The 25,111-nt window shown below is 48.6% G+C and overlaps 8 protein-coding genes across 8 annotated transcripts; 4 read left to right on the plus strand and 4 right to left on the minus strand.

Moving 5' to 3' along the window:
• Positions 1 to 547: 547 nt before the first annotated feature.
• Positions 548 to 1,650, minus strand: UA08_02825 (14-3-3 protein-like protein; the record flags this gene model as incomplete). The annotated part of the gene is made up of 5 exons (XM_020264909.1): positions 548 to 925; positions 988 to 1,075; positions 1,134 to 1,408; positions 1,493 to 1,504; positions 1,576 to 1,650. 5 exons carry the CDS (start codon positions 1,648 to 1,650, stop codon positions 548 to 550), a joined length of 828 nt encoding a protein of 275 aa, XP_020122465.1.
• A 1,519-nt stretch (positions 1,651 to 3,169) lies between these two features.
• Positions 3,170 to 6,459, plus strand: UA08_02826 (Calcium-transporting ATPase sarcoplasmic/endoplasmic reticulum type; the record flags this gene model as incomplete). Its single annotated transcript, XM_020264910.1, has 4 exons — positions 3,170 to 3,287; positions 3,409 to 3,566; positions 3,635 to 6,270; positions 6,357 to 6,459. 4 exons carry the CDS (start codon positions 3,170 to 3,172, stop codon positions 6,457 to 6,459), a joined length of 3,015 nt encoding a protein of 1,004 aa, XP_020122466.1.
• A 652-nt stretch (positions 6,460 to 7,111) lies between these two features.
• On the minus strand, positions 7,112 to 8,408 carry UA08_02827 (hypothetical protein; the record flags this gene model as incomplete). Its single annotated transcript, XM_020264911.1, has 4 exons — positions 7,112 to 7,873; positions 7,953 to 8,113; positions 8,171 to 8,272; positions 8,336 to 8,408. The coding sequence occupies 4 exons, from the start codon at positions 8,406 to 8,408 to the stop codon at positions 7,112 to 7,114; spliced, it is 1,098 nt and encodes a 365-aa protein (XP_020122467.1).
• Positions 8,409 to 8,932: 524 nt separating this feature from the next.
• On the plus strand, positions 8,933 to 10,965 carry UA08_02828 (hypothetical protein; the record flags this gene model as incomplete). The annotated part of the gene is made up of 9 exons (XM_020264912.1): positions 8,933 to 9,205; positions 9,253 to 9,354; positions 9,407 to 9,571; positions 9,644 to 9,731; positions 9,800 to 9,893; positions 9,943 to 10,010; positions 10,062 to 10,290; positions 10,344 to 10,583; positions 10,650 to 10,965. The coding sequence occupies 9 exons, from the start codon at positions 8,933 to 8,935 to the stop codon at positions 10,963 to 10,965; spliced, it is 1,575 nt and encodes a 524-aa protein (XP_020122468.1).
• A 716-nt stretch (positions 10,966 to 11,681) lies between these two features.
• On the plus strand, positions 11,682 to 13,418 carry UA08_02829 (hypothetical protein; the record flags this gene model as incomplete). The annotated part of the gene is made up of 1 exon (XM_020264913.1): positions 11,682 to 13,418. One exon carries the CDS (start codon positions 11,682 to 11,684, stop codon positions 13,416 to 13,418), a length of 1,737 nt encoding a protein of 578 aa, XP_020122459.1.
• Positions 13,419 to 13,536: 118 nt separating this feature from the next.
• UA08_02830 (hypothetical protein) lies at positions 13,537 to 14,334 on the minus strand (the record flags this gene model as incomplete). Its single annotated transcript, XM_020264916.1, has 1 exon — positions 13,537 to 14,334. The coding sequence occupies one exon, from the start codon at positions 14,332 to 14,334 to the stop codon at positions 13,537 to 13,539; it is 798 nt and encodes a 265-aa protein (XP_020122460.1).
• A 906-nt stretch (positions 14,335 to 15,240) lies between these two features.
• UA08_02831 (hypothetical protein) lies at positions 15,241 to 16,818 on the plus strand (the record flags this gene model as incomplete). Its single annotated transcript, XM_020264917.1, has 1 exon — positions 15,241 to 16,818. The coding sequence occupies one exon, from the start codon at positions 15,241 to 15,243 to the stop codon at positions 16,816 to 16,818; it is 1,578 nt and encodes a 525-aa protein (XP_020122012.1).
• Positions 16,819 to 17,397: 579 nt separating this feature from the next.
• On the minus strand, positions 17,398 to 23,227 carry UA08_02832 (hypothetical protein; the record flags this gene model as incomplete). The annotated part of the gene is made up of 11 exons (XM_020264918.1): positions 17,398 to 19,100; positions 19,138 to 20,028; positions 20,089 to 20,236; positions 20,293 to 20,410; positions 20,482 to 20,510; positions 20,571 to 21,006; positions 21,734 to 22,270; positions 22,324 to 22,382; positions 22,447 to 22,708; positions 22,763 to 23,093; positions 23,149 to 23,227. The coding sequence occupies 11 exons, from the start codon at positions 23,225 to 23,227 to the stop codon at positions 17,398 to 17,400; spliced, it is 4,593 nt and encodes a 1,530-aa protein (XP_020122011.1).
• Between the last annotated feature and the right edge of the window lie 1,884 nt (positions 23,228 to 25,111).

Here is a 25,111-nt window from a genome sequence, read left to right on the forward strand (position 1 = left end):
ATCAAGAAGATAGAATTAAAAAATCTTGTTGAAGGGTGACAGATGATCGACGCTTGCTTACCTTCCCCCCGAGATTCGAAGGGAGTATTTTGTGCGTGAGAACATAAGCCAGACACAGCGAGGAGTAGAAAAAAAAAACATTTGATGTTTGAGAAGAGGGGGGAGGGGTAGGGAAAAACGAAACAAATACGACAGACATTTCGCGAGCAAAAATCCAGCTCCATCCAACCTGGCGTTAATTCTTTTTCTCCAAATATCAAACTCCGCATCCAACTACAGGCCTGATCAGGAAAAAGAAAAAATACAACTATGGGGCGGCTTAAAATAAATCGAATCGTTTCTTTCACACGATTCAATAGCGGGAAATTGATAAATCGATAAATGGACTGGGGAATTGGGGGTTTCGGGGACAGGGAAATGAAGCATTCATGTTAATTGCCTCATCGAAGTTGATAAATAAAAGGGAATGGAACGGGGGAGAAACAGAAGCATGGGCTTCAAAAGTCAATTGACTTATCCCGTGTTCTTCGTAAATTTGATATCATGTTTAAGACTCGGTCGGGGCTGGGGCCTCAGCAGGAGCCTCCTCGGTCTTTTCCTCAGCAGCAGGAGCAGCAGCAGCAGCTTCGGTTTCTACTGGCTTGTCTTCCTTGGCCTCGGCACCTTCAGGCTCGCCGCCATCGGAGGAGGTCCAGAGGGTCAAGTTGTCGCGCAACAGTTGCATGATGAGGGTGCTGTCGCGGTAGGATTCTTCAGACAGGGAGTCGAGCTCGGCAATAGCGTCATCGAATGCCTGCTTGGCCAAGTGGCAAGCACGGTCGGGAGAGTTCAAGATTTCGTAGTAGAAGACTGAGAAGTTCAGGGCGAGACCAAGGCGGATGGGGTGGGTAGGTGTGAGCTCAGTCTGTGCGACATCGGTGGCGTTCTAAAACGACGGAAACTGGTCAGCGAGCTGACATGTAGAAAAAAAAATTAAATCATATTAACCTTGTAAGCCTCGTGAGCGGCAGTGGCTGCGACCTTGCGCTTGTTGCCAGATGCAAACTCGGCGAGATAGCGGTGGTAGTCGCCCTTCCTGCAAGCCGATCAGTTTTGTTACGCGCGGTGAAATCCAAAAGAGGTCAATTGTATACATCTTGTGGTAGAAGACCTTGGACTCGCCAGACTCGGCCTTGGGGATGAGAGACTCGTCAAGAACGTCCAAGACGTCTTGGCAGACTTTCTCGAGCTCAGTCTCGATCTTCTGGCGGTAGTCGCGGATGATGGTGACATGCTTGTCGGATCCCTTGGATTCTTCCTTCTGCTCGATTGAGGAGATGATGCGCCAGGAGGCACGGCGGGTGCCGACAACGTTCTTGTAGGCTACCGAGAGAAGGTTGCGTTCATCGACAGAAAGTTCACCATTCAGCTATACACTATTTGTTAACCACCAGTCTGGCTGAAAATTGGGAATTGAAAAATCGAGGGGACGGCGGTGAGGAGTCGATCGTACATTGGCAACTTCCTGTAGAGTTGTTAGACAATGGTTTCAAGCATAAAAAATTGCGTAGATGGTAGATGTGGTGGTTGACTGACCTTCATGTATGTGACCATCTCTGCAAGTTTCGCACAGGCCCAGTCAGTTGCATATTCCAGAAAAGAGGCCCACATGTCTTGACTCACCATCGTAACGCTCAGCCTGCTCACAGAGGCGTGCAAGAAAAGTCTTGCTTTGGGGGACATCAGTCACAGGTCTAGTGGGTTCAAGCCATGATACTTTACCTTTCACGCTGTTGCCAGAAATCCAGTCAGTTCAGATTATGCTCCAGAATCAACAAAGACACAGCGTAGAATCGCAGTGCATAGGAAATACCAGCACGTTTGACGTGCTGATGGCAGGCAAGGTGCAGGGCATGGAATGAGGGGCTATGATGTGTACAAACCTCAGAAGCCATGGTGGATAGATGTCAGTAGCAGGGGGGACAGCAGGTTCAGCAGCGGCTGGTGACTGGAGACTAGGAAGTAAGGTAACAGTGGGACTGAAAAGATTTTGATGACAGCGTCAAGGATGAGGAGAAAAGTTGGATAGAGGGTAAAAAAAAAGCCAGGACAAGACTGATAGCAGATGTTTGAGGGATGGCGGCGCAGTAGTTCAGTTTAGTTCCAATTGGGCTTAGTGCGCCAGGCGGCCAGGCCTCACATTTTGATTTTGATGCTGCCTTGCACAGAGCAACAGCTGTGAATACGTATCTGGCTAGAATAATGCAAGTATTATTTTTTTTTTGTTTTATTTATTTCTTTATTCATTGTATTCAACACCATCAAGAACACCCAGCGTGTTGTGTGGTGGTTTGTGTCGCAGGATAGACATCTAGATATCAATCCTGCAGATCATGTGAGGATCAAATTTGCAGTCAGTGACATGTGCCAGCAACCTTATATACGCCTAATCATCATTCATTGATTCAATGACATGGCAACTATAGGTTCATTAATCCTACCAGGGCATGATCATTGCCAGCTGAGCCCAGCCAAGTTCTTGGTCAGTCTTCTGACTGCACAGTTGTTAATAACACATTATAACTAACCAAACTATATCGTATCTCATGTATCATACGCCAAACACTGTACTTAGAAAGGACTCGCTGGAAACCCGCAGAAGCGTGAAGATAGGCGTCACGTGACGGCCCAATCCCCACCGATAAGGTTTGCCCTGTTTGGTATTTGGTATTGGCAATACACACACACAGTACCCCGGTAATTATAAAGGCGTATTACTGTTACGTATACAGCTCAGCGTGCTCCGTATTTCTAGCTATAAACACACGGAATAATGGCAGCCAAAACACACTGACTATATATCGTGTACTCTATACAGAGTAACTACTCCCTACCAGCTCCAGCCAGAATCCTCCAATGCTTGGCGCACATAGTAACCATTAAGATAGGCCAGGCTAGCTAGTTAGCTGCATATAATTATCGGCCGGGGCTGATAGCCGGCCAACGACGATACCGGAGACTTTCCGAGACTAGTCTGTTACGGATACGTGCCCCGTAATAATACCGACGACGCATTGTTTGCTGTCTGTCCTTTTGCCAACCTCTTTGCTTTTCGAACTTCCATTTCCTCGCTCTCCCATGCTCGCGATCAGCCTCGTCTGATAACGACATTGGATTTCTCTGCGAAGCAATGGACTGCTCTTTCACCCGCTCGCCCGCGGAGCTCCTCCGAGACTTCAGTGTTTCGGAGGAAGCAGGGCTGACCCAGGCACAAGTGCTGCATTCGCGGGAGAAGCATGGTGCAAATGGTAAGCCATGAGCCCGAATTCTTTCATGCACTCGAGCCGGAAAAAGATAAAATAAATAAAATAAAACGTGAAAATAAAACCGGGTATTTTGGATATGCCGTACTAATTCCTCGGCCAACAGCTCTCGACGAAGAGGAAGCAACCCCTCTGTGGAAACTGGTTCTCGAACAATTTCAAGACCAGCTGGTCCTCATCCTCCTTGCTTCGGCCGCAGTCTCATTCGTCCTGGCTCTTTACGACGATGCCGACGACTGGACTGCCTTCGTTGACCCCGCTGTGGTAAGCCGAGATTCGAAAGTCCCGCAGAAAAGAGAGCATATTTGCTGATGCAAGTCCGCTCGCCATAGATTCTCACCATCCTAATCCTCAATGCCATTGTTGGCGTGTCTCAAGAAAGCAGCGCTGAGAAAGCCATTGCCGCTCTTCAAGAATATTCCGCCAATGTAACCAAGGTCGTTCGCAATGGTACCCTGCAAAAGATCAAGGCCGAGGAATTGGTTCCTGGAGACATCATCCATATCGCCGTGGGCGACCGCGTCCCTGCCGATTGCCGGTTGCTGACAATTCAAAGCAACAGCTTCCGAGTGGATCAGGCAATATTGACCGGTGAAAGTGAAAGTGTCGCAAAGGATACGAAAGTCGTTGAGGATAAGCAGGCCGTTAAACAAGACCAGACAAACATGCTCTTCTCCGGTACTACCGTTGTGGCTGGCCACGCAACTGCAATCGTCGCTCTGACGGGAGCTTCAACCGCCATTGGTGGTATCCACGAGAGCATTACTTCTCAAATCTCCGAACCCACACCCTTGAAACAGAAGCTAAACGACTTCGGCGATGTATTGGCCAAAGTCATCACTGTCATTTGCATTGCCGTCTGGCTGATCAACATTGAGCATTTCAATGATCCTTCTCATGGTGGCTGGGCTAAAGGTGCTATCTACTATCTCAAGATTGCCGTGTCTCTCGGAGTGGCCGCCATTCCAGAAGGTCTCGCCGTCGTTATCACCACCTGCCTGGCTTTGGGTACCCGAAAAATGGCAGCCAAGAATGCCGTCGTTAGATCACTGCCGTCTGTCGAGACTTTGGGAAGCTGTAGCGTCATTTGCTCCGATAAGACCGGTACCCTGACTACCAACCAGATGAGTGTGGAGAAGATTATCTATCTGGACTCTTCTGGCCAAGGGTTTGAGGAAATTGACGTAGAAGGTACCACCTTCGCTCCCGTTGGCTCATTGAGAAAGCAGGGTAAACCACTGAAAGACCTGGCGGTCTCGTCCTCAACAATCAGTCAGATGACTGAGGTTCTCGCTCTGAACAACGAGGCTATTTTGGCTTATGACCCAAAGACTGGTTACTCCTGTATCGGTGAACCCACCGAGGGAGCCCTGCGTGTACTGGCTGAGAAGATTGGAACAGACAACGCTGTTTACAACGAGAACCTGCGATCCTTGCCGCCCTCCGCTGGGTTACATGCTACAAGCAAATACTACGAAAACAAGTTGTCATTGAAAGCCACCTATGAATTCTCTCGGGACCGCAAGAGCATGTCTGTTTTAGTCGGCGAGGGTAAAGAACAAAAGCTTCTGGTCAAGGGTGCCCCTGAATCCATTATCGAACGTTGCTCGCATGTCCTCCTTGGTTCAAACGGTCCACGTGTGCCATTGACCAAGAGCCACATCGATATGATCACCCAACAGGTTGTTGAATGCGGTAATCGAGGTCTTCGCGTTATTGCACTTGCCAGCGCACACAACGTCTCAGCAAACCCGCTCTTGCACACTGCGCAAACGTCCGAAGAATACGCCCAACTGGAACGCGACATGACTTTGATCGGCCTTGTCGGCATGCTCGACCCTCCTCGACCAGAGGTCGCTGGTTCTATTCGTCAATGTCGTGAAGCTGGAATTCGAATTATTGTCATCACTGGAGACAACCGGAACACTGCCGAGTCCATCTGCCGCCAAATTGGGGTTTTTGGTGCCAAGGAGGACCTTCGGGGGAAAAGCTTCACTGGTAGAGAGTTTGACGATCTTAGTGACAGCCAAAAGTTGGAGGCTGTCAAGAACGCATCTTTGTTTTCCCGCACCGAGCCTGCTCATAAATCTAAACTCGTCGATCTCCTTCAGTCACTCGGCCATGTTGTTGCTATGACTGGTGATGGTGTCAATGATGCCCCGGCTTTGAAAAAGGCAGACATCGGCGTGGCCATGGGTACAGGGACAGATGTTGCCAAGCTCGCTGCTGATATGGTTCTCGCCGATGACAACTTTGCTACGATCCAAGTCGCCGTAGAGGAAGGACGTTCTATCTATAGCAACACCCAGCAGTTCATCCGGTACTTAATCTCCTCCAACATCGGTGAAGTGGTCTCGATCTTCTTGACCGCTGCTTTGGGATTGCCTGAGGCCTTGGTGCCCGTTCAGTTGCTATGGGTTAACCTTGTTACCGATGGCTTACCCGCTACCGCTCTCTCCTTCAACCCTCCTGACCATGATGTCATGAGAAGACCTCCTCGCCAGCGCGACGAAGCTCTCGTTGGCGGCTGGCTCTTCTTCCGCTACATGGTTATCGGAACATACGTCGGCGCAGCCACTGTGTTTGGCTATGTGTGGTGGTTCATGTTCAACCCTGCCGGACCCCAAATCTCGTACTGGCAACTATCCCACTTCCACAAGTGCTCGTCCGAATTCCCTGAAATAGGCTGCTCGATGTTTGCCAACGACATGTCCAAGTCGGCATCAACAGTATCCCTGTCCATTCTCGTAGTCATCGAGATGCTCAACGCCATGAACGCGCTTTCGTCCAGTGAGTCGCTGCTCACTTTCCCCCTCTGGCACAACCCGATGCTCGTGTATGCGATTATCTTGTCGATGTCGCTGCACTTTGCAATCTTGTATGTGCCTTTCTTGCAAGGATTGTTTGCTATTTTACCATTGGACTGGAATGAATGGCAGGCTGTCTTGGTTATCAGTGCACCAGTAATGTGAGTCCCCTCTTTTTTCTCCCCTCTTCAATTATTTCTCCCGTGATCCTTTCTGACCTGGTTTTTTTTAAAAAAAATAATAACAGCATAATCGACGAAGTTCTCAAATTCTTTGAAAGACGTCTTTACGATAAACACGTAGAACAACCCGTTAAATCAGAAGCAAACGGTAAAATCAAGGCTGCTTGATTTTTTTTCCCTTCTTTTCTGGGGGGCGCTCCTTTGGATCAACATTATCATTCATGCGTTATGTTCAAAAAAACAAAAAGAACAAAAAATTGAAAAGAAAATGAGGTGGGGAGTGGTATTTTCGTGCTTACAATTTACAACATATAAGTTTTTCTTGCTCTTGTTCTTCGTGCATCCATTACTGAGGGGTTTAGATCATCATATATACATAGACAAGCAAATAAAATTCTTGCATGACTTACATATAGTCTCTTCCTGCTGCCTTTTTACCTACATTAGATCTAGTCAAAGAATAAGAACTATCAAAAACTAGACGAAACACGTGGTAGAACATAAGTAGATATCTATATTGATTGTTCTGCTCACACTTGTAGGTTGAGACATTCTTATGTCAAGTTCCGGCCATTCATACATATGTCGTAATTTATTTATCTATTTATCAAGTGCATAGCTGTCTTCGAGTGCCTAGGTGGATTGCAATTTTCTATACTTCACGGACATATGCATCAGCTGTGCTCCCTCCTTGATTCGTTTATAGTACACATAGTTCTGTGAAATAAAGAAAACTGGTGGGTGATACCATGGTATGGCAGTGAGTTTATATACTCTGATTATAGCTTTTTCAATAGCTAAATGAGCGTCCCTTTTTATATTAGTCGTAATATTTAGCTACCACGCCACCGATGATAGGCTGCTCTCCAACTTCACTCCGTGCCAGACCTTTGTCAACGCCCTTGGCCACTCTAGCCTTCACCCACTCACCAGCAGTTATTCCCACTGCACTATTGTCTGTTTTCTGATCATATCCCAAGCGCTGGAGCACGTCGCTCACCACCGGCCGTAACTCGAGGTTATCTTCTGGTCGGACAAAGTACAAAACACCGAGGCGGTCTACGTCCCTCTGATCTGGCGGTGGTGCGACGACACGGTGTATACTACTCTTGAGGAAACCATTGGTGAGAAAATCGAGTGAGTCGGCGAGATTCACCGTGATGCTCCCCGGATAAGGCTTCACCCACTTCCACTGGCCCTCCGGGGTACGAACCTGCAGCGCCGCAACTGGCTGTCGGAACAACAGGGTCAAGCTACCAAAGTCGGTATGGCCCTTGGACCAAATTCCGGCGGCCTTCTCGTTCTCTTCATCAGAACGGCGGTGGTACTTCATGTACCGCAGATGGCAGTCGCTCTTCTCATCGTAACGGTGCACCTTGAGGAAATAGTCCTCGGGGAGCTCGAGGATGATGGCGAGAAGCGTGAGGAGTTTGCGCACAATTTCGTCATGAATGTGGCGTGCAAATTTCTCGATAATAGGGCGATTCTGATTCACGATATCGGGCTGCGGCCGTTCAAAATCGGGAATGAATTTGGGGATGTTGTAGATTTCGGTCTTGTCGAAAACCCCCGGACTGATTTCCTGAGGCCGGAATTAAAAAGGGATGTTCACCATATAGGCCTATAGGGTCGATTTGTTTTTTTTTTTCTTTCCGACTTACTCGGAGACCCATTGGCTTATAGCCGTTGTAGCCACCTTTCTCAAGCTCAGCACGATACTTGAGTTTCTCCTCCAGTGGAAGCTTGAAGAGCTCCTTGCCAATCGAGAATTGGCGGTCAACATCTTCCTGCGAGAGGCCAAAGTTGACGATATAAAAGAAGCCTAAGCTAGGTCAGTCAGTACAGTAGTTCCAAGCGTTTACCTGTGCGTGTTCCTGACCTATATTCTGGATAGCTTCGAAGAGCTGCTTGGCTAGCTGCTCCTTACCACCTGGCTGGTCAAACAGAGATAGATCCAACGTGGCAAGGTCCGCCCAGTCCACTACATGTAAACACGTTAGCCATAGTCTCGCTCTCCAGTATTCCGCGGAGCATGAAAACGAACACTCAAAAGAGGTTTCCGGGACCTGGTAATACGTCGGGATCTCTGGGGCTGGAGGCTGAATCAACGTTGCCATGGCGAAATATCACAACACAAAACAATAACTAGGTAACTAGGTATCTGGAGGATGTTGCAGCAAGAAGGGCGGCAAATTTTGTAGAAACAATTGCATTGCAGCCTGCCTGAGAAATGCGACGGCCTCGGACTTGCAGTGGTCTTTTCAATAAGCTCGCACTAATACATGAGAGAGAGAAAGAGAGAGAGAGAGAGAGAGAGCATATTCCAATCGGGCGGTTTTGGCTCTATTCGGGAATCTTCTCATAATATCCTCCGCTTGCGTGATCGCTCGCGGCTATTTGGTGCAGAGGTCCACGACACCCCGACGATAACTAAAGAACGGTATCTCTATACTTCGAACCTTGGAAGTTAGAACTGCTGTCAGCATGGTCTAGGCCTCAGCATTCGTGATCCTAGTAGACCATGATACAAGTCGTTCTCCCGGAGGGTTTCTGAGCTGTTCAAACTAGAGAGACTCGCATACATTAACTATCGAGCATCACAGTGGTTTCTCACTATGTTGTCAACATCAACACCGCGACTATGGCAGGTAAAGAAGACAAAAACACGGCCACTGATGTTGTCTCCACCAGTGACAGCGACGCCGAATACAGGCTTCATTTTGCTAGACGTGGCCAGGCCTTCGAGGGTGTGTCATCGAGCGAGGAAAGCATTGACGGCTACGATGCAGAACTGATGAGTGGCAGGACGCTGCTCACGGCCGAAGAGGAGAAGAGATTGCTACGCAAAATCGACTGGCGGTTGATGACGCTTTGCTCGCTCCTCTTTATGTTCAAGAATCTGGACAGCAGCAATGTGAGTCAAACACTCCAGGTGGGTGCAATATACTTATGGCTTCGCAGGTATCCAATGCTCGAATCATGAACGAGGGAACGAATCAGAACATCATGACACAGCTTGGACTGACTTCCAACGAGTACAATCTCGTCACTGTCGCTTACTATGTAAGAGACAATTGACCCCAGCATCCACGGCGTGTCTGACTAAGCATCCCAGCTCCCATACATTGTGTTCGAAGCACCCTCAAATCTACTGCTCAAGAGATTCTCTCCGTCAAAATGGCAGTCAAGAATTATGGTCGGCTGGGGTATCGTTCTCATGTGCAATGCTGCCGTGAAGGACAAGGGCGGTTTGTTCACAACGCGGTTCTTCCTAGGTCTGGTACGTTGTACACCAACAAGGCTCAATGATACCAATCTACACTTTAACGCAGATAAGTCTAATGCTGCCTAGGCCGAGGCTGGACAGTTCCCCGGTGTCATTCTCCAGATGACTTACTGGTATCGCCCAGACGAGATGTCCTTACGGCTGCTCTACTTTTGTAAGCTCACACGATATAGTTTCGAATTATCCAGAGGCTCGATGAACGTCACTGACTATGGTATGAAGATATTTGCGGAAACGTTTCAGGTATCTTCAGTGGTCTTCTTGCCTATGCGTTTGACACTGTGTCTGGCGCAGGGGGGCTTTCCGGATGGCAGTGGTAAATTCTAATTCCTCTTCTTAGATTCTTACATACTAACTTGGTCCAGGTTGTTCCTCAGCGAAGGTATTGCGACTGTCCTTTTCGGTATTGCCATCTGGTTCTTACTCCCAGATTGTAAGGGATATCCTTTTCTTGCACTTCCGTATTTGCATTAACAGGAGATAGTTCCTGAGACCGCAAATTGGTTGACGGAGAGGGAAAAGAAGTTCATCCAAGCCCGACTGCCATCCAATGCTCCTCGAGCCAACGAGCAGAACTTCAAACTCCGCGAAGTGATCGAGTCCCTGAAAGACCTAAGGCTGTGGTTGTTTACGCTGATTTGGGCCACTTTTACTGTTGGAACCAACGGCGTCACATTCTATCAATCGACCGTCATTGCTGACCTCGGATACACGTAAGTGTCTACTCGTAGACCGCCAAAAAGGACAATACTGACCACTTCCCAAGGACCATTGCCGAGGCTCAACTGCTCAATCTCCCTATCACGGCGTGTGGTCTCCTGTTCATTGCCGCCACGGGCGTCATGGCAGACCGCAGTCGGATACCCCGGCCGTTGTACCCCCTTTCTTTCCTTCTCGTCATCATAATCTGTTACGGCGTGTTTGTTGCCTATCCGAGTGCTGGTGCCATATACGCTGTGACGCTGATCGGAAATGCCGTTACTGCCGCGTGGTACCCTGTCATGTGGTATGTTTTTGTTTACCCTAACCTGCCCAGATGTTTTAATGTACAGCTTCTCTGACATGCAAACAGGCCATGGCGAGTACAAACCACGTCCAGGGCCACGGGCTCCGCCTTCTCTATCGGCTTCGTCAACAGCTACGGTCAAATTGGGGGCGCCATCGGGCCGCAGATATTCAGAAGCAAGTACGCACCACACTACACAGTGCCATTCTCCATCGCCATGGGGCTCGTGGGCCTTTGTGTGATCTTGACGCTGGTGACGTGGTGGGTGACGAGGGACACGGAGCGCGACACGAGGCGGCTGAAGCTGGCCAAAATCGCTGCTGAGAGGAGGGGAGAGACGATTTTGGAAGATGTTGTGGACCGGGACTTGAAAGATCGCTAGACTGGTTGCGTGTTTCTCGTTTCCCTTGTTTATGAATAGTCGGGCCCTGATAGATCATTATCTGTTCTTCATCGAGCGAGTTTCTTAGGAATATATTCATATATTCCTGAATACTCATCAAGCGTATTGAACAAAGATAGAATATTTGATCTCCATACAAACTGGAGTGGCTCTCATTTGAATATTATACATGCCAATGAGATTCCCCATGCATCTTTCTCGCCTAGTAGGTAGGCCAATGGCCCCCGGCACACTTCTTGCACGTTGCTCCCAGCACTCCTGTTGTCTCACCAATATGGCATCCATTAGAAGTGTCTCCTGCCGGCTTCAAATGTTGACTGATTGATCAAGGGTAACCCTGATAACCCTAAGATAGCCATCCCCAAGTCACCCCCGTACAGCCAGCCTCTGGAGCATAGATCAAATCCAATTAGTTTACCCTCAATACGAAATCTACTGACTTTTTTAAACAGAAATAAATTATAATTTCCGAAATTTCAAACTGACCATCCCCTATCCCTCCGAGCAATGGGCAAAACCAAAAAAAAAAGGTCCGAGAAAACCCTCCGATTCGTTACTCCTACACATGCCCTGCAGCAGATCAAATCAACAATCTGTGGCACGTTATTACCTTCAAATCGGTTCCTTCGTATTCGTACATGTGACAGAAAGGATTGCACACTTTTTAGTATACTCACCTCATACAGCTTGGACAAATGGACGCCTTCCCGCCGCCCAGGGCTTCAAGCGATCCCTACTTTAATCTAGGGACATTCAGTCGCAAAATCAGCACCAATTCCCAGGAGGCCCAGGCATGGTTTGATCGCGCACTTGTCTGGACGTATTGCTTCAATCATGACGAAGCAATTGCTTGCTACACGCAGGCAATCGCGCACGACGAGAACTGCGCCATGGCATACTGGGGGATATCCTTCTGCTCTGGCTCCAATTACAACAGGACGTGGGCGTTATTCGGCGAAAGGGAGCGGGTGAATGCAATCAAGCAATGTTATATATTTTCTCAAGAAGCTTTGAGGCGGGCACACAAGGCGTCAGATTGGGAGCAGGCAATCATCAATGCTCTTGCGACAAGGTACCCCGATGATGATCCAAGTAGAGATATTGCCGCGTGTAACAGAGAATACGCCGATGCTATGAGAGAGGTGTACGTAAATCTGGGTCGCGATGATTTTGATATCATTACGCTCTTCGCCGACGCATTGATGAATTGTGCTCCGCGAAAGTTATATGACGCCTGCACGGGGCTCCCAATAGCGTCTTCCCCGGTATTCGAGGTGAAAGACCTGCTTGAGCGCGCTCTGAAGATGCCAGCGATCGAACAGCATCCAGGTCCCGCACACATGTATATCCACCTGATGGAAATGTCGGCCACTCCTGAGGCCGCTCTACCTGCAGCAGAGATGATCCGCGAGATCTTTCCTGATACCGGCCATACATACCACATGCCTGCACATATCGATGTGCTTGTGGGGGATTATCGGCGCGCAGTAGAATACAATTTCAAGGCGACGGTCGCGGATGACAAGTTCTTTCAACAGAATGGCGGCCTGACATTCTACAGCTACTATCGCCTGCACGACTATCACTCCCTCATCTATGCCGCGATGCTGAGTGGGAAATCCAAGGCAGCGTTGTCGGCGACGGACCGGATGGAAGCGACTATCACGGAAGAAATTCTGCGAGTAGAAACGCTTGCGAACTGGATGGAATTCTTCAAGGCTGTCAGAGTGCATGTACTGATTCGCTTCGGGATGTGGGAAGAACTCAAAAAGCTCGATGCGCTTGAAGATAGGGAGCTTTACTGTGTCACGAATGTGATGAGACACTATGGAAAAGGCATCGCGCATGCGGCCACAGGGCAGCTTGGGGAAGCGGACAAGGAGCGCGAGCTCTTCAAAGTCGCTTCCCAGCTTGTCCCTCCGACACGCCTCGACTTCCCCAACAAAATCACGGATATCCTCAAAGTCGCATCTGCGATGCTGGATGGCGAAATTGAGTATAGACGGGGGGATTACGAGACTGCATTCAGCAGATTACGGGACGCAGTTAGGCTGGAGGACGAGCTGCCCTTCGCGGAGCCATGGGGGTGGATGCTTCCAGCTCGGCATGCATATGCAGCTCTCTCCTTGGAGCAGGGCGAGGTTGAGCAGGCTGCAGAGGCTTATGCGGAGGATTTAGGGCTCTCGCCGACCCCCAAACGTGCACATCAACACCCAAATAACGTTTGGGCTCTCCATGGCTATCATGAGTGCCTTGAGATTTTGGGTCGCCATGCGGAGGCAAACATTATCAAAAAACAACTTTCGCTTGCTCTAGTGGAGGCAGATGTTGAGATCACATCTTCATGCTTTTGTAGGCTAGGGAATTTTCCTTCATGTGGAAAGCCCAAGACAAATGGTTGCCACGGCGTGAAGCGGAAGTGTCACAGGTAGATATCTTAATGAAACCCTGGCCTGCTTCATATGTAGCACTTAAGAAATATATTCCATATAGAGATAATAATAGCAATATGTGTGGTTTCGATGCTCGGTAACACTTGAAAAACAAAACTTATACGTGGGACTCGTTAACGACGGCATCTGCAACTTCCTTGATCATCCCCTGTACCTCATCAACGATGCGGAAACAAGGCACCAACTTCCGCGCCGCAGGGTTTTGCGGACAAAGGTCAAGGGGATCATGCTCTTTTCTCCGACAGCGTCCTTCAGGATCGGGGCAAGTTTCATGACCAACCCTATGGCGATTGCGTTGCCGCTGCTCAAATTCCTTGCCCAGTGCCAAAAGCCGCTCGGCATCGGTCTCAAGGCCATGCATGACGAGATCTCTGAACTTCTCGCCGCTGATTTGTAAACTTAGTTCCGAAGGAATTCCAATTCCGGGGTCGAGATAGACAGTTTCACTTTCATTCCTGGCATCGAGCTCGGCACAGTGTTTATTCAGCCAGTGTAGGTACTTTTGGTAGCCGGATGTTATTTCCAACATAAGCTGGCCGACGAGGAGGACATTTTGCACCGTTACTCGAGGCGGTTTTGACACGTCGTAGCAGATAGGGCAAGTCAGTAGCCTGTCTGTGAGAGACACCCCTGTGCGAAGCATGTGAATGATATCGTGCGACATCTCTGCACGGCCCAGGTTCCGGACTATGTTGGAAACGTCTTCGTCGCATGTACAAGCCTGTGAGGATGACACGGGAGAGACGTATGCATCCGAGGCTATTTGCAATCCGTCTTGCAATCCGAGATCAATCGGCAAGGAACGAACGCCGCCGTTCGCGAGCATCTCCCAGTCCAAGGCGTCGAAGCCGCAGTTCCCGGACAGTGGCTCGAGCTCGTCGCCTCCCATGAGCATACTGATGGAGTCCTGACAGCCCAGCGCCGCTTGGGGGAGGACCGGCGAGAAATGCGACGAGCCTGAGGATCCCAAGTCCTCATGCCTTGGGCGCTTTCTCGGCCGTCCAGGGGCCCCTTGACTCTTGAACTTGCAGGGCAAGGACAAGGCCCGGCAACGGCTGCAGCCGGTCTTTTCGCCTGAGCATCTGAGCTTCCGCGCGCCTGTCTAGTTAGCATCGTTGTTATTCGACGTTGAGGAGATACTCACGACATGCTTCGCAGGACTTTCGCTCCTGTCGACTGTATTCCATTTTATACTGTTGGGTACCTAGGTATATCGCGGTGGAGAACCTTGGAAGTGTTTGGTTGAAGTTGCGACTGAAACTAATGCGGAATTGCGTGCCAGCCGCTGCGATGGCGCCATCTGGCTTGCTTACTCCAATTTCCATCTCAACGCTGATCGTGATGTTGAGGTCTTGGATATAACAACGAACACAACCTCGTATACGGCGGACTTGATCAAAGAATTTCACCAAATTCAATGTTACGAAATTTACATTTAAATACGTCGGAACACGGGAGATTTGTAAATTCCACGGTTTTTGCTCATAACCATATAGTGGACTAACTTCCTAGAGTTAGTTAATACTTCGATAGTAGTACATACATTATTCGCTCCCTCCAATCACGTGAATTCTCGCAACCCTAAGTGTTGCCCAACATGATTAGATCGCCGTGCAGGAGAAAAACAAGGGCGTGCATGTAGGAAAACTAACTTGGATAGTAGAAATAGACCAATCATAGCTCTTCTCTATATATATCTAGAGAAACCCTCCGAGCAACTCAAGAATCACCCGAAACAGGCTATGGAGCAGTTTGCTTCGTTTTCCAAAACATATCCCATCCTACATAGATTCCAAACATAATGGCCACAAATATAACCCCAGCCAAGTTGCGCCAGCATTGGGCAAATCGCCAGGAGATTGCCCTCCTCGATGTCCGCGAAGAAGGCCCCTATGCCGAGTCCCATCCTTTATTCGCTCTCAGTGTGCCAGTGTCGGAGATTGAGAAGAAGTTGCCGCCGCTGGTTCCTCGATTGTCCGCCCCGATTGTGGTCTACGACGACGGCGAGGGTTATGTTGGGCGCGCTGCAGCCCGGATATTAGCCCTGGGATACCGGCATGTTGCCATCCTACAAGGCGGCCTTTCTGGCTACGCTCAAATTGGCGAAGTCTACCGCGACGTCAATGTGCCGTCCAAAGCATTTGGTGAGCTCGTTGAGTCGATCACTCACACTCCGTCCCTCGCTGCGCGAGATGTCAAGCACCTCGTGGAGAGTGATAGTGATGTGGTGGTCTTGGATGCCAGGCGTTTTGAGGAGTATAATACAATGAGCATTCCCCGTGGCCGAAGCTGTCCGGGGGGAGAACTGCTGTATCGTATTTTTGAAGCTATATCCTCGCCGGAGACTACAGTCGTCGTTAATTGTGCAGGTCGAACACGGAGTATTGTTGGCACACAATCCTTGATCAATTCTGGGATCCCGAACAAAGTGGTTGCGCTCCGAAATGGGACTATTGGCTGGACATTGGAAGGGTTGGAGCTGGAGAACAACAAGACGGACCATATTCCACGACCTTCAGTTGAGGCCTCGCAAAAGGCACGGCAATACGCTGAATCCTGGGCTGATTATATCGGCGTCTCTTTTATCGATGGCGAACAGCTCCGTCGATTTGCCGCCGAATCGGAAGACCGGACTCTGTATTTGCTAGACGTTAGAGACCCGGAGGAGTATGCTCTTGGTCACCCAGCGGGCTTCACCAATGCGCCTGGTGGTCAACTGGTACAAGCCACCGATGAGTGGGTTGGTGTTCGGGGGGCTCGCCTTGTTCTATACGATACGGACGGTGTGCGAGCGCGCATGACAGCCAGCTGGCTCGTACAGCTCGGGTGGGAGGTGCATGTCTTTGAAGACCCGTCGCCAGTGCCTGATGGCCTTCCGGCGCCTAAAAGGCCTTTATGGCATTCTCCAGAGTCTACTACTATTACGACCCAAGATCTTCAAAATCTCCCAGGAGCGACTGTAGTCGATCTCGCCCGCAGTTCGTCCTATCGCAAAGGCCATATTCCCGGCGCATGGTTTGCTTCTGGACCTGAACTTGTCCGAGACCTGACGGCTGTCACCGGTGACGGCCCTATCGTGCTGACCTCGCCTGATGGCAACATTGCCGCCATGAATGTTGAGCATGCACGCAACTCAGTCTCGCGACAGGTCTTGTATCTGGCTGGAGGCACTGCGGCCTGGGTAGCAGCCGGTCATCCGCTCGAGACCCAGTCTCGTTGGCTCTCGAAGCCAATTGACGTATATAAAAGGCCGTACGAGGGCACAAGCAACGCTCGCAAGGACATGCAGGGCTATCTTGACTGGGAGTATGGGCTTGTCGCGCAGCTGGCGAACGACGGGGTCGCTTGTTTTCACGTTGTACGGGACCGGCGTGGTTAGCTTGAGATATCGAAGACAAGGTATCAATTACTGATCAGAGATACCAGGCGAGGCAACAAATTGCGAGGTCTATGGAGAAGAAGCATTTTCCGGGTCCAACACGCTCTAATTACCTTATATCAGCTCCCTATCGTATAGTAAAAATATATAGGTGCTGACCAGTTCTTGATAGTAGCGGCTATTCAACGTAGAACCCTCTGGAGAAAGAAAGTATACTAGTTGGCCTCTAGAATATTGGTGAAATATGTCTGAAATAAATTATTATATGACCCAGATAACGACAGAAATCGACAAACAAACGGGCTAATATCCAAGATCCATGACAATGATAAGGATGGTAATGACGATCACGATGACGACCAGAGCGGCGTAGAAGGGGTATAAAAAAGTGAAAAGAATACATCATGTTTATGATAATGTTGGTGGCATATATATATATATATATATATGAACAATAGCATGAAAGAGAAAATGGTTGCGGTAGAAGTGTAGGTTGAAATGATAGTAAAGAAAGGAAAATGAGTACTTTAATACAGTGGCTGGAATGGATGATGATGATCACGAACGAAATGGGCTGTTTCAAGTTAAAGGGGGAGTGGTAGTAGTAGCAGTAGCGGCGGTGTCTTCTTTGGTCATGTCAGTCTCTAACTCGCTTGCAGTGGGCTGCTGTGACGAGGAATCCACGTCCTCGGTTGTTTGATTTGTGTCTTCGACGACGGATTCATTCCCAGTCGCGGGTTTAGGATCGGCCTCGGTCTGGCGTTCAGACTCGAAAATGGGAGTTTCTTGTTCTGCAACCGCGTCTGGTTCAAGGTCTTCAGCGAGGTCTGGCAAAGACTGCTGCTGAGCTTCTGGATCGTGAAGTGACGATGACCGCGGTAGGAGCAGATCATCACTAGGCAATGGAAGATCAACTGCCGGTTCAAGAGTAGGTCTACCATGAATCTCCGCCGAATCTTCCCTCTCTTCATCTCCTTTATTTGACGATATGATTGTTTCTGATTGAGTGGCCTCTTCCGACTCAGCTGGAGGCTCCGCAACGACATCAAGACTGGTGTCAGTGATGCCAGGATCACTAAACGTGTCAACTTCCTCAATGTCTTCTTCATCTTCTTCTACTACAGCATCTTCTTCTTCGATAATCTGGCTTTTGCGGGTAATTGGTTTGACAATTTCACTTGATGCTCCCCCCTTTTGAAGTGGCGGTGATAAGTTTGGCGTCCCGGGCCCGTTCGAAAAAATCACGTTATTAGTATTGAGCATTGGCCCCCTGAAAGGTGTTCGTTTTCGTCGAGCAAAAATAAACCCTTGTGACTGTGCGGGCAATGTTTCGTTGAACACTGAGTATATGCCATGATTCTCAGGGTCATTTGCGTCCCGTAGAGCATTGGGCGGGTTACGCACTAGCCGAATGTTACTAGGGAAGCGAGACCCAGTAGTAGGTGTAGCCGGGAGTACTTTGACAGACGTATGCGGAGACCGGCTCATTCTCGTAGATGCCGTTGGAGTTGACATAGTGTCAACGCTATTTGATGAAATGGAAGAAGCCTTTGAATGAGAGTGAACATGATGAATACTTCGTACAGAGGAGATGGAAGAAGACGTTGATTTACGCCCGCGCAAACCAGCAGAAGAACGTCGATAGGATCCCCGAGGGGTGAGAGGAGCTGGAGATAGTGAATTGCGATTACTTGAAGCACGGGCCTGGCGACCATATGAGTTTCGATGGTGAGCATATGATGCACTATTAGGAGCGAGGCTGCTGGCGTTTGAAGATCGCTTAATCTGTGTTGGCGTCATGACCGGAGTTTCGACGTTTGCTGACAGTCGTGCCACCTGTTTTCGCTGAATATCTGAGCCTTTTCCAGGACTAGATTTTTCAGATCGCTTGGAGGATTGTCCTCCCGTACTCTTTGGTGTTCTGGGATGAGGCGATTTAGCACGTTTGGCAGACTCAACTATCCAATGTTTGAGTGATGCTAGTTGGCTCATCAAGGAATGCTGATGGCGTCGGCCTGTGCGACGCTTGAATATACCGCTGGAATGGGATGCCAACTCTGGCTGAGACGCACTAACATGAAGCATGCTGGGTCTGGAGTGACGGTGCTCTTTTGGCGGCGGTATGGGGCGTCGTCTAGTGGAGCTTAGAGAGCGAACTGAATCCTTGTCTATTGGTTGCGGAGGCAATCCAACATCTAAAGGTGGGAGATTGGCGAAACCTTCTGGAAGTTTGGGAACTTCTGGAATCGAAAGGTCGGCTTGAGAAAAATGAAATGTTAGACCTAGAGATAACAAGGTAACGAGGCATTATGTACTTACGGGTTGGTAGACTACGACGATCCCGCCTTCCCCGAGCCTGCAGAGTGTCACCATCCTCTTCGTCCACTTCAACTAGAGCAGATATCTTTTCCAAACGACTGCTAGCTGCGCTTAGGCGACGCAAGCTGCGAGCTTCGGCTTCCTTTTCTTTCCTTTTGCGCTCGCGTTTCTTTTCCTTACGCTCCTCTTTTTCGATCAGCAGGGCCCACCAGCCGGCTAGAGCATCGCACCGCTGCGAGAGCACATGTTCTATGACCTGGTCGATATTCACTCCTGCACTCTTCATACGCAACAAAGTCGTCTTCTCTAGAGCGGTGGTAAAGGGAGACGGGCGCGTTGTTTGCAAAATAATCTGTTGCTCCACTCCGTGCTCCGCCAAAAAGGGATGCGATAAGATGTCAGTCAGCGTTGGACGCAAAAGAGGCCGCTTGGAAAGCAGTATCTTGATCAGCGACTGTGAATCTTCCGGGAACTTGTCATTGAAGAGAGGGTCTTCTTTAAGGATCTTCGCTTTAGTTTCCTGGTCGTCATCTTCATCGTATGGCAACTCCCCAGCTAGGAGAGCATACAAGATGATGCCTAGACTCCATACATCAACCTTTTCCCCTGCGTATTTTTCGCCTTTGAGCATTTCTGGTGCGCTGTAACATATTGTGCCGCAAAATGTTTGCAAATAACTTGCCTTCCCTTCGTATTCGCGCGTAAAGCCAAAATCGCACAGTTTGACGTTTCCATGTTTATCAAGTAAAATGTTTTCGAGCTTCAAATCCCGATGCACGCACGACTTGCTATGGACATAAGCGACAGCTCCGACTAGCTGCGCGAAAATTCGTCGGACCTTGTCCACCGGCAGAGGGCCATTGTTCAAGAGATGGTTGTATAGCTCATCCCCTACGAAGAGATGATTCATATTAGTCCGCCATTCCACGCAATGAGTGGGAACAGGCATACCTGGACAATATTCCAAAACTAGCCAAACTAAATTCTCCGTGACAATGACCTCATAAAGCCGAGCAATATGAGGATGCAGAAATTGGCGATGGTGGTGTATCTCACGCGCAAGAGTGGAATCCTGCTTGTTCGACGATTTAAGAACGACCTGATCGATTCACATGAGTCGGGATTCGCGACGGCTTTCCGATAATCGAGACTTACCTTGGAATTATTGGTAAGTTTGTGTGTTGCGAGGTAAACCTTGCCGAAGGAGCCTTTGCCAATCAGTCTTCCAAGAGTGTAGTTGCCAACAACTCGGAGGTCGGGGGAAGAAAATTCCCTGCAAAAATCTGTCAATAGGTGTCTTCCAAAAATCGCGTCAATGAGGAAACTTGGTGAGCTAGAACTTACTGAAGCAACTCATTGTAGGAATTGACAAGCTTTGAAACCACCGCGCATCAGCCCGTGACTCTTGACGACCGTGAATAGAACAAACCCACCTTTGCCTTCTGGGACAGGGCCTCTGTCTTTGTCCTAGCTGCCTGCATGTGTTGATATGGCGTAACACAAGCGCGAAGTACTCCAATTGCCCCAGTTGAATGTGCCCTCTTTATCCTCTTTGAGAGGTTACGTAGTTGTTCAGATGAGAAGACCGGGCGATGTCGCTGATGCCATTCGGAGACGCCTCCCTTTACTGAAGATGCCCAAATGCCGAACGAGTGTTTAGGGTACGTCTGTACTTCTCGGTTCTCTTGGAGGGGGTGGGAATATGCCGGATAGCGTAGTACGGGGTAAGAAGGAACGGCGATAACGTGATGGGGGCGAACGGTGGTTTGAAGTTGCGTTGCGTTGCAATATGAATTTCGTCCGAAGATAACAGGATTATTAAGAGACGAAAAGAAGCGAGCGCGAATGAATAAGTTTAGCCGAGAACCTCTAGATGATAGTATTGTATGATGTATTGAGACGACGCAGGGAGTAAGTTAAAATAACGACGCTGGTCTAGGGTAAATCAAATCAAAAGAGCGCTGTTCCGAAACGTCGGATAAACCGGGGTCATGAGCCGTTGAAGGAGGGGACGATCAGGGAGTCGCAAAGCAGACAGCGCAGAAAAGAACAATTAAGTAAGTAGGCAATAGAAATGATGGACTAGAAGAAGGCTTAGGATGGAGAGAGAAGAATATTTAACAACCAAGAGAGAAGAATATTTAACAACCAAGAGAGAAAACAGGAAGAAGTCAAATGGACATTCTCCGGCATGGAAGGCGGGAATGCTGCGGAAGCGCTGTGATTGGCCGGCTGCTCGTTGGGTCGACAAACGTCAAATGTGAAAATGTCACAACTCAAAAGGGAAAGAAGAGAAGCACGAGGATTCCTGCATCTCTACGATCAATAAGACTAGGCATCGAGGTGCGAATGGGATGAAGCGCAGCAGGAATCTATGTGATTATTTGTCACGTGACTTACAAGTAATGTTACATAAGTATCACGTGCCGCCAGGCACGTGACAAACCATGAACTGCGGAATAACATCTGTTCCGTAGATACTGTCTGTCACTCAACGATGACGAACATCAACAACCAGATTGGTTTTATGTCGGCTGTAAGCATGCTCGCTCTTACTCGGATTTGCTATTGCAACTTCTTCTCGTTTGCAACTAACCCTAAACATGTGAGGACGCCAATACTAGCCAAAGTTACAAACACTATTTCCAAACCATTATATCCTGCCCAACGCTCTGCAGCAGTGAGAAAGAAAGGCGTTACCACGATGCTGATACCCATGAGGCTTGTGATAATTCCGTAACCAATCATTATCAGATCGTCTCCATGTACCTTGTCTTCCACTGCAGGAGGAATACTTAGTAGGCGATCTGAATCGAAATTTCTTTCTTCCTCCAGCTCTACTTCTGGGGCATTTTCCGTCGACTCTAATTCCAACGGCATTTCCGCTGAATCTTCATCTTGCATAATACTAACAGATACACTTGCCCATATACCAGCTGAGAATAGTGCATTTCCAATGGCAATTAGGGACAAGGGAAGTATTGGCTCACCGTAGTCCGCCAAGAAGAGAGTATGCGCAACGAGCATCAATATCTGGGAGTAGAGAAGAGCAAGTGAATAGTTCCTCAGTACTGGAATCTCGAGCAACATTCCAAGAAACATAGGCATAACTCCTCCCACGAAATGTACAATGCTGTTTTATCACATTAGATTAATTATATGAGGGAATATGGATAATGGTAGTACCTAACAGCTAGACCCGCAGCGGTTTGATTGTCGGCATAAAATCTGGACGCGATGAATCGCTGGGCCGAGTTGAAGAAAGGAAGTAGACAAGCGTATCCCGTCAGACAGACGGACGCAATATACCAATAACTTCGTGGAAGTCGACGGATAGACTGGACGAATTTTTTTTTTCCCTTCTTTCTCTGCGGAATCTTCGTTGACATCAACGGCCACCACATATAGAGCACTGAGAGCGACAAGTCCAAGAGCCAACGTGCTCGAAAACCAGGTTGCTGTCAAGGTACCGTAGGTTTCAGTCAATCGCGGCGTCAAGTTCGAGTTTGCGACGCTACCGAGAGAAGAAATGCTTTCATAGATAGCCATTGCAAGGCCTGTCTTGTCTCCGCTAACTGGCGATTATTTAATTCCGTGCAATATGATTCCGGAGGGATTGACTCACGGAAACCATCTTGTAACAATTTCGGTCCCCAGTACACCTAGTACCTCACCTCCCATTCCCAAAAACGCGCGTGCAACAACCAAACCTGCCGTTGATTTGGTCTGTACACCGACACAGAATCCCAGCTGGCTACCAAATACTGCTGCTAAGCAGCAGTACAACAGTGGTCGAGCACCATATCTCTGGATGGCCCACCCAGAGAAGAAAGGTAACCCGATGCTTGGTACAGCAAAGGCTATATAAAGGGAGGAGAGAAGATACGTGTATTGAGGACTCGACAGAGTGAGGTAAAACTGTAGCTGGGTAGAGAGGGCCGAAGGGAGGTCGTATACTGTGATGCGTCATTAGACGTGCAATAGCGTTTACGTAGTTTGTGTAGTACACACTCCAGTAGACACCCAAGTACATGCAAGAAACAGCAACGAGAATACAGTAGCGTACCAGCACCGAAGTTGTGAGGCTCATGTTGGTACTTCTCGTGGGATTGGTGGGAGAATGTAGATGGAAAGACGTTCGCTGAGGTTCACGACCGAGAAAGGCTAACAGATCACGTTCTTTGTGCAAAATTCCACAGCTTAACCAATCAAGTTGAGGCGATAAGGTGTTCTAAACAGTATACAGTGCCATCATGCGAATACTCATGATTGCATAACCATGTTAAATATTGCAATTACCTGGCAAGTCGGTATAGGCCAGGATACTCGGTGCAAGCTGGCGTATTCGTGTGTTTCACTGCATAATTAACCCCTGCTAGCATCCACTTGAGGTATTTTCCATGAGCTTAGCCACTGCACGATTTCTTGGTATTGGTCTATTGAATGGCTATCACTTTTTGCTATCTCTAGGACTCGAATTATTACGCATATATGAGTCTGTCGTAGCCTGTAGATAATGCATCGTACAGGCTTATTCTACGGTGCTTCATGATCCCAGGTACTGATACAGCTGATCCTGGTTTTGTAGCACCAGGGGCGACTGTTACATCCAGCAATGAACTATATAAGATGGTAGGAGCAGTTGATTGAAGTGAGAGCAATTTATGGACTAGGTCCCGAAGATTTTGTTCCATACCTATACAATCATAAAAGTGACCGATGTAGGTTTTTCCTCTTTGCAACGACGGGACCTTACTGGACTGACCATCACTCAAGAACCGCAATATGCACTTAACCCCTGAGAACAGTTCTAACTTCTACGTACATCCGAACATCTATTTGACGAGTGACGCGACCAAAGGAACAGGCACTGCATCTAGAGTCGACTTAGAAGCCGGCACTTTGACATTCATTGACAACCCTTATGCCTTGGTTCCCACAATTGCTCTGGCGAGTGACATTCACCCACTTTGCAGCAGATTGCATTGTAGTCGAAAAGTCATTCACAGCACAATCAGAGTCACTTGCTACCATAATTGCTCGCCAGACGTTGTGTGGTGCAGTTCTCAATGCAAGGAATTAAGCAAGGCAGAACATGAATTTGAATGTTCATGGTTGAAGGCTCATGCAGACTCAATTCGTCAAGATGTTGTCGTAGAAGACTTCTACATACTCTGGCTTATAGTACGGATTCTCACCCAGCGGCACTTGGAGTTGTCAAAATCGAAGGCTTCCGTTGATAGGGCTTCCAAGGCGGATAAAATCTTCGCAAGCGAGTGGAATGTATTCAATAAACTGCGCTCGAACCAGGATTCATTACAGCCACTCAAGTTGAAATCCTGGAGAACGTTAATCAAAAAGTACCTCGTGGGAAAGCACACAATGCTTCCACACTCTCTTGATGTCGAAGAAATGTTGACGTTATTATGTCGAGTGGAAACAAATCATTACGATCTGTGGCCGAATCCCATTGGCATTTGGCCGAATCCCCGCAAAGGCCGCACGAGGCGAGAGCTGCTATGCATATGCGATGTATCTCAGGACACCATTCCTGAACCATTCGTGTATCCCTAGTGTAAGCAGCTCTAGTTTCCCCCGGCTCCGCCCCCTAATATGTCTCTTAATATTCTTTCAGGACATAGGGCTGATGAGATGATACAATAGTTAGTGCACCAGCCTGATGAAGACGGCCGGATGGTGTTCTATACAGCAAGAAAAGTCACTGCGGGCGAAGAGTTCTCACTGGCTTATTTTGACTTGGCCGAGCCGAAGTATATGGATGTGAAAGAGAGGAGGGCTTACTTGGAGAGTGAATTCAGATTCCTCTGTGTTTGTCCACGATGCCTTGCAGAGTCCGGTGAGATGAAGGCAAAATTGTGAATCTATACAATTCAATCTGTTCCTTTTGTAGTGATATATGGCTTCTTGACAATAGGAGGGGGGGAGAAGTATAACAATATTGCTTAGACAGTTG

This window comes from Talaromyces atroroseus, assembly GCF_001907595.1.
Source record: "Talaromyces atroroseus strain IBT 11181 chromosome Unknown scaffold_2, whole genome shotgun sequence".
Taxonomy (NCBI): domain Eukaryota; kingdom Fungi; phylum Ascomycota; class Eurotiomycetes; order Eurotiales; family Trichocomaceae; genus Talaromyces; species Talaromyces atroroseus.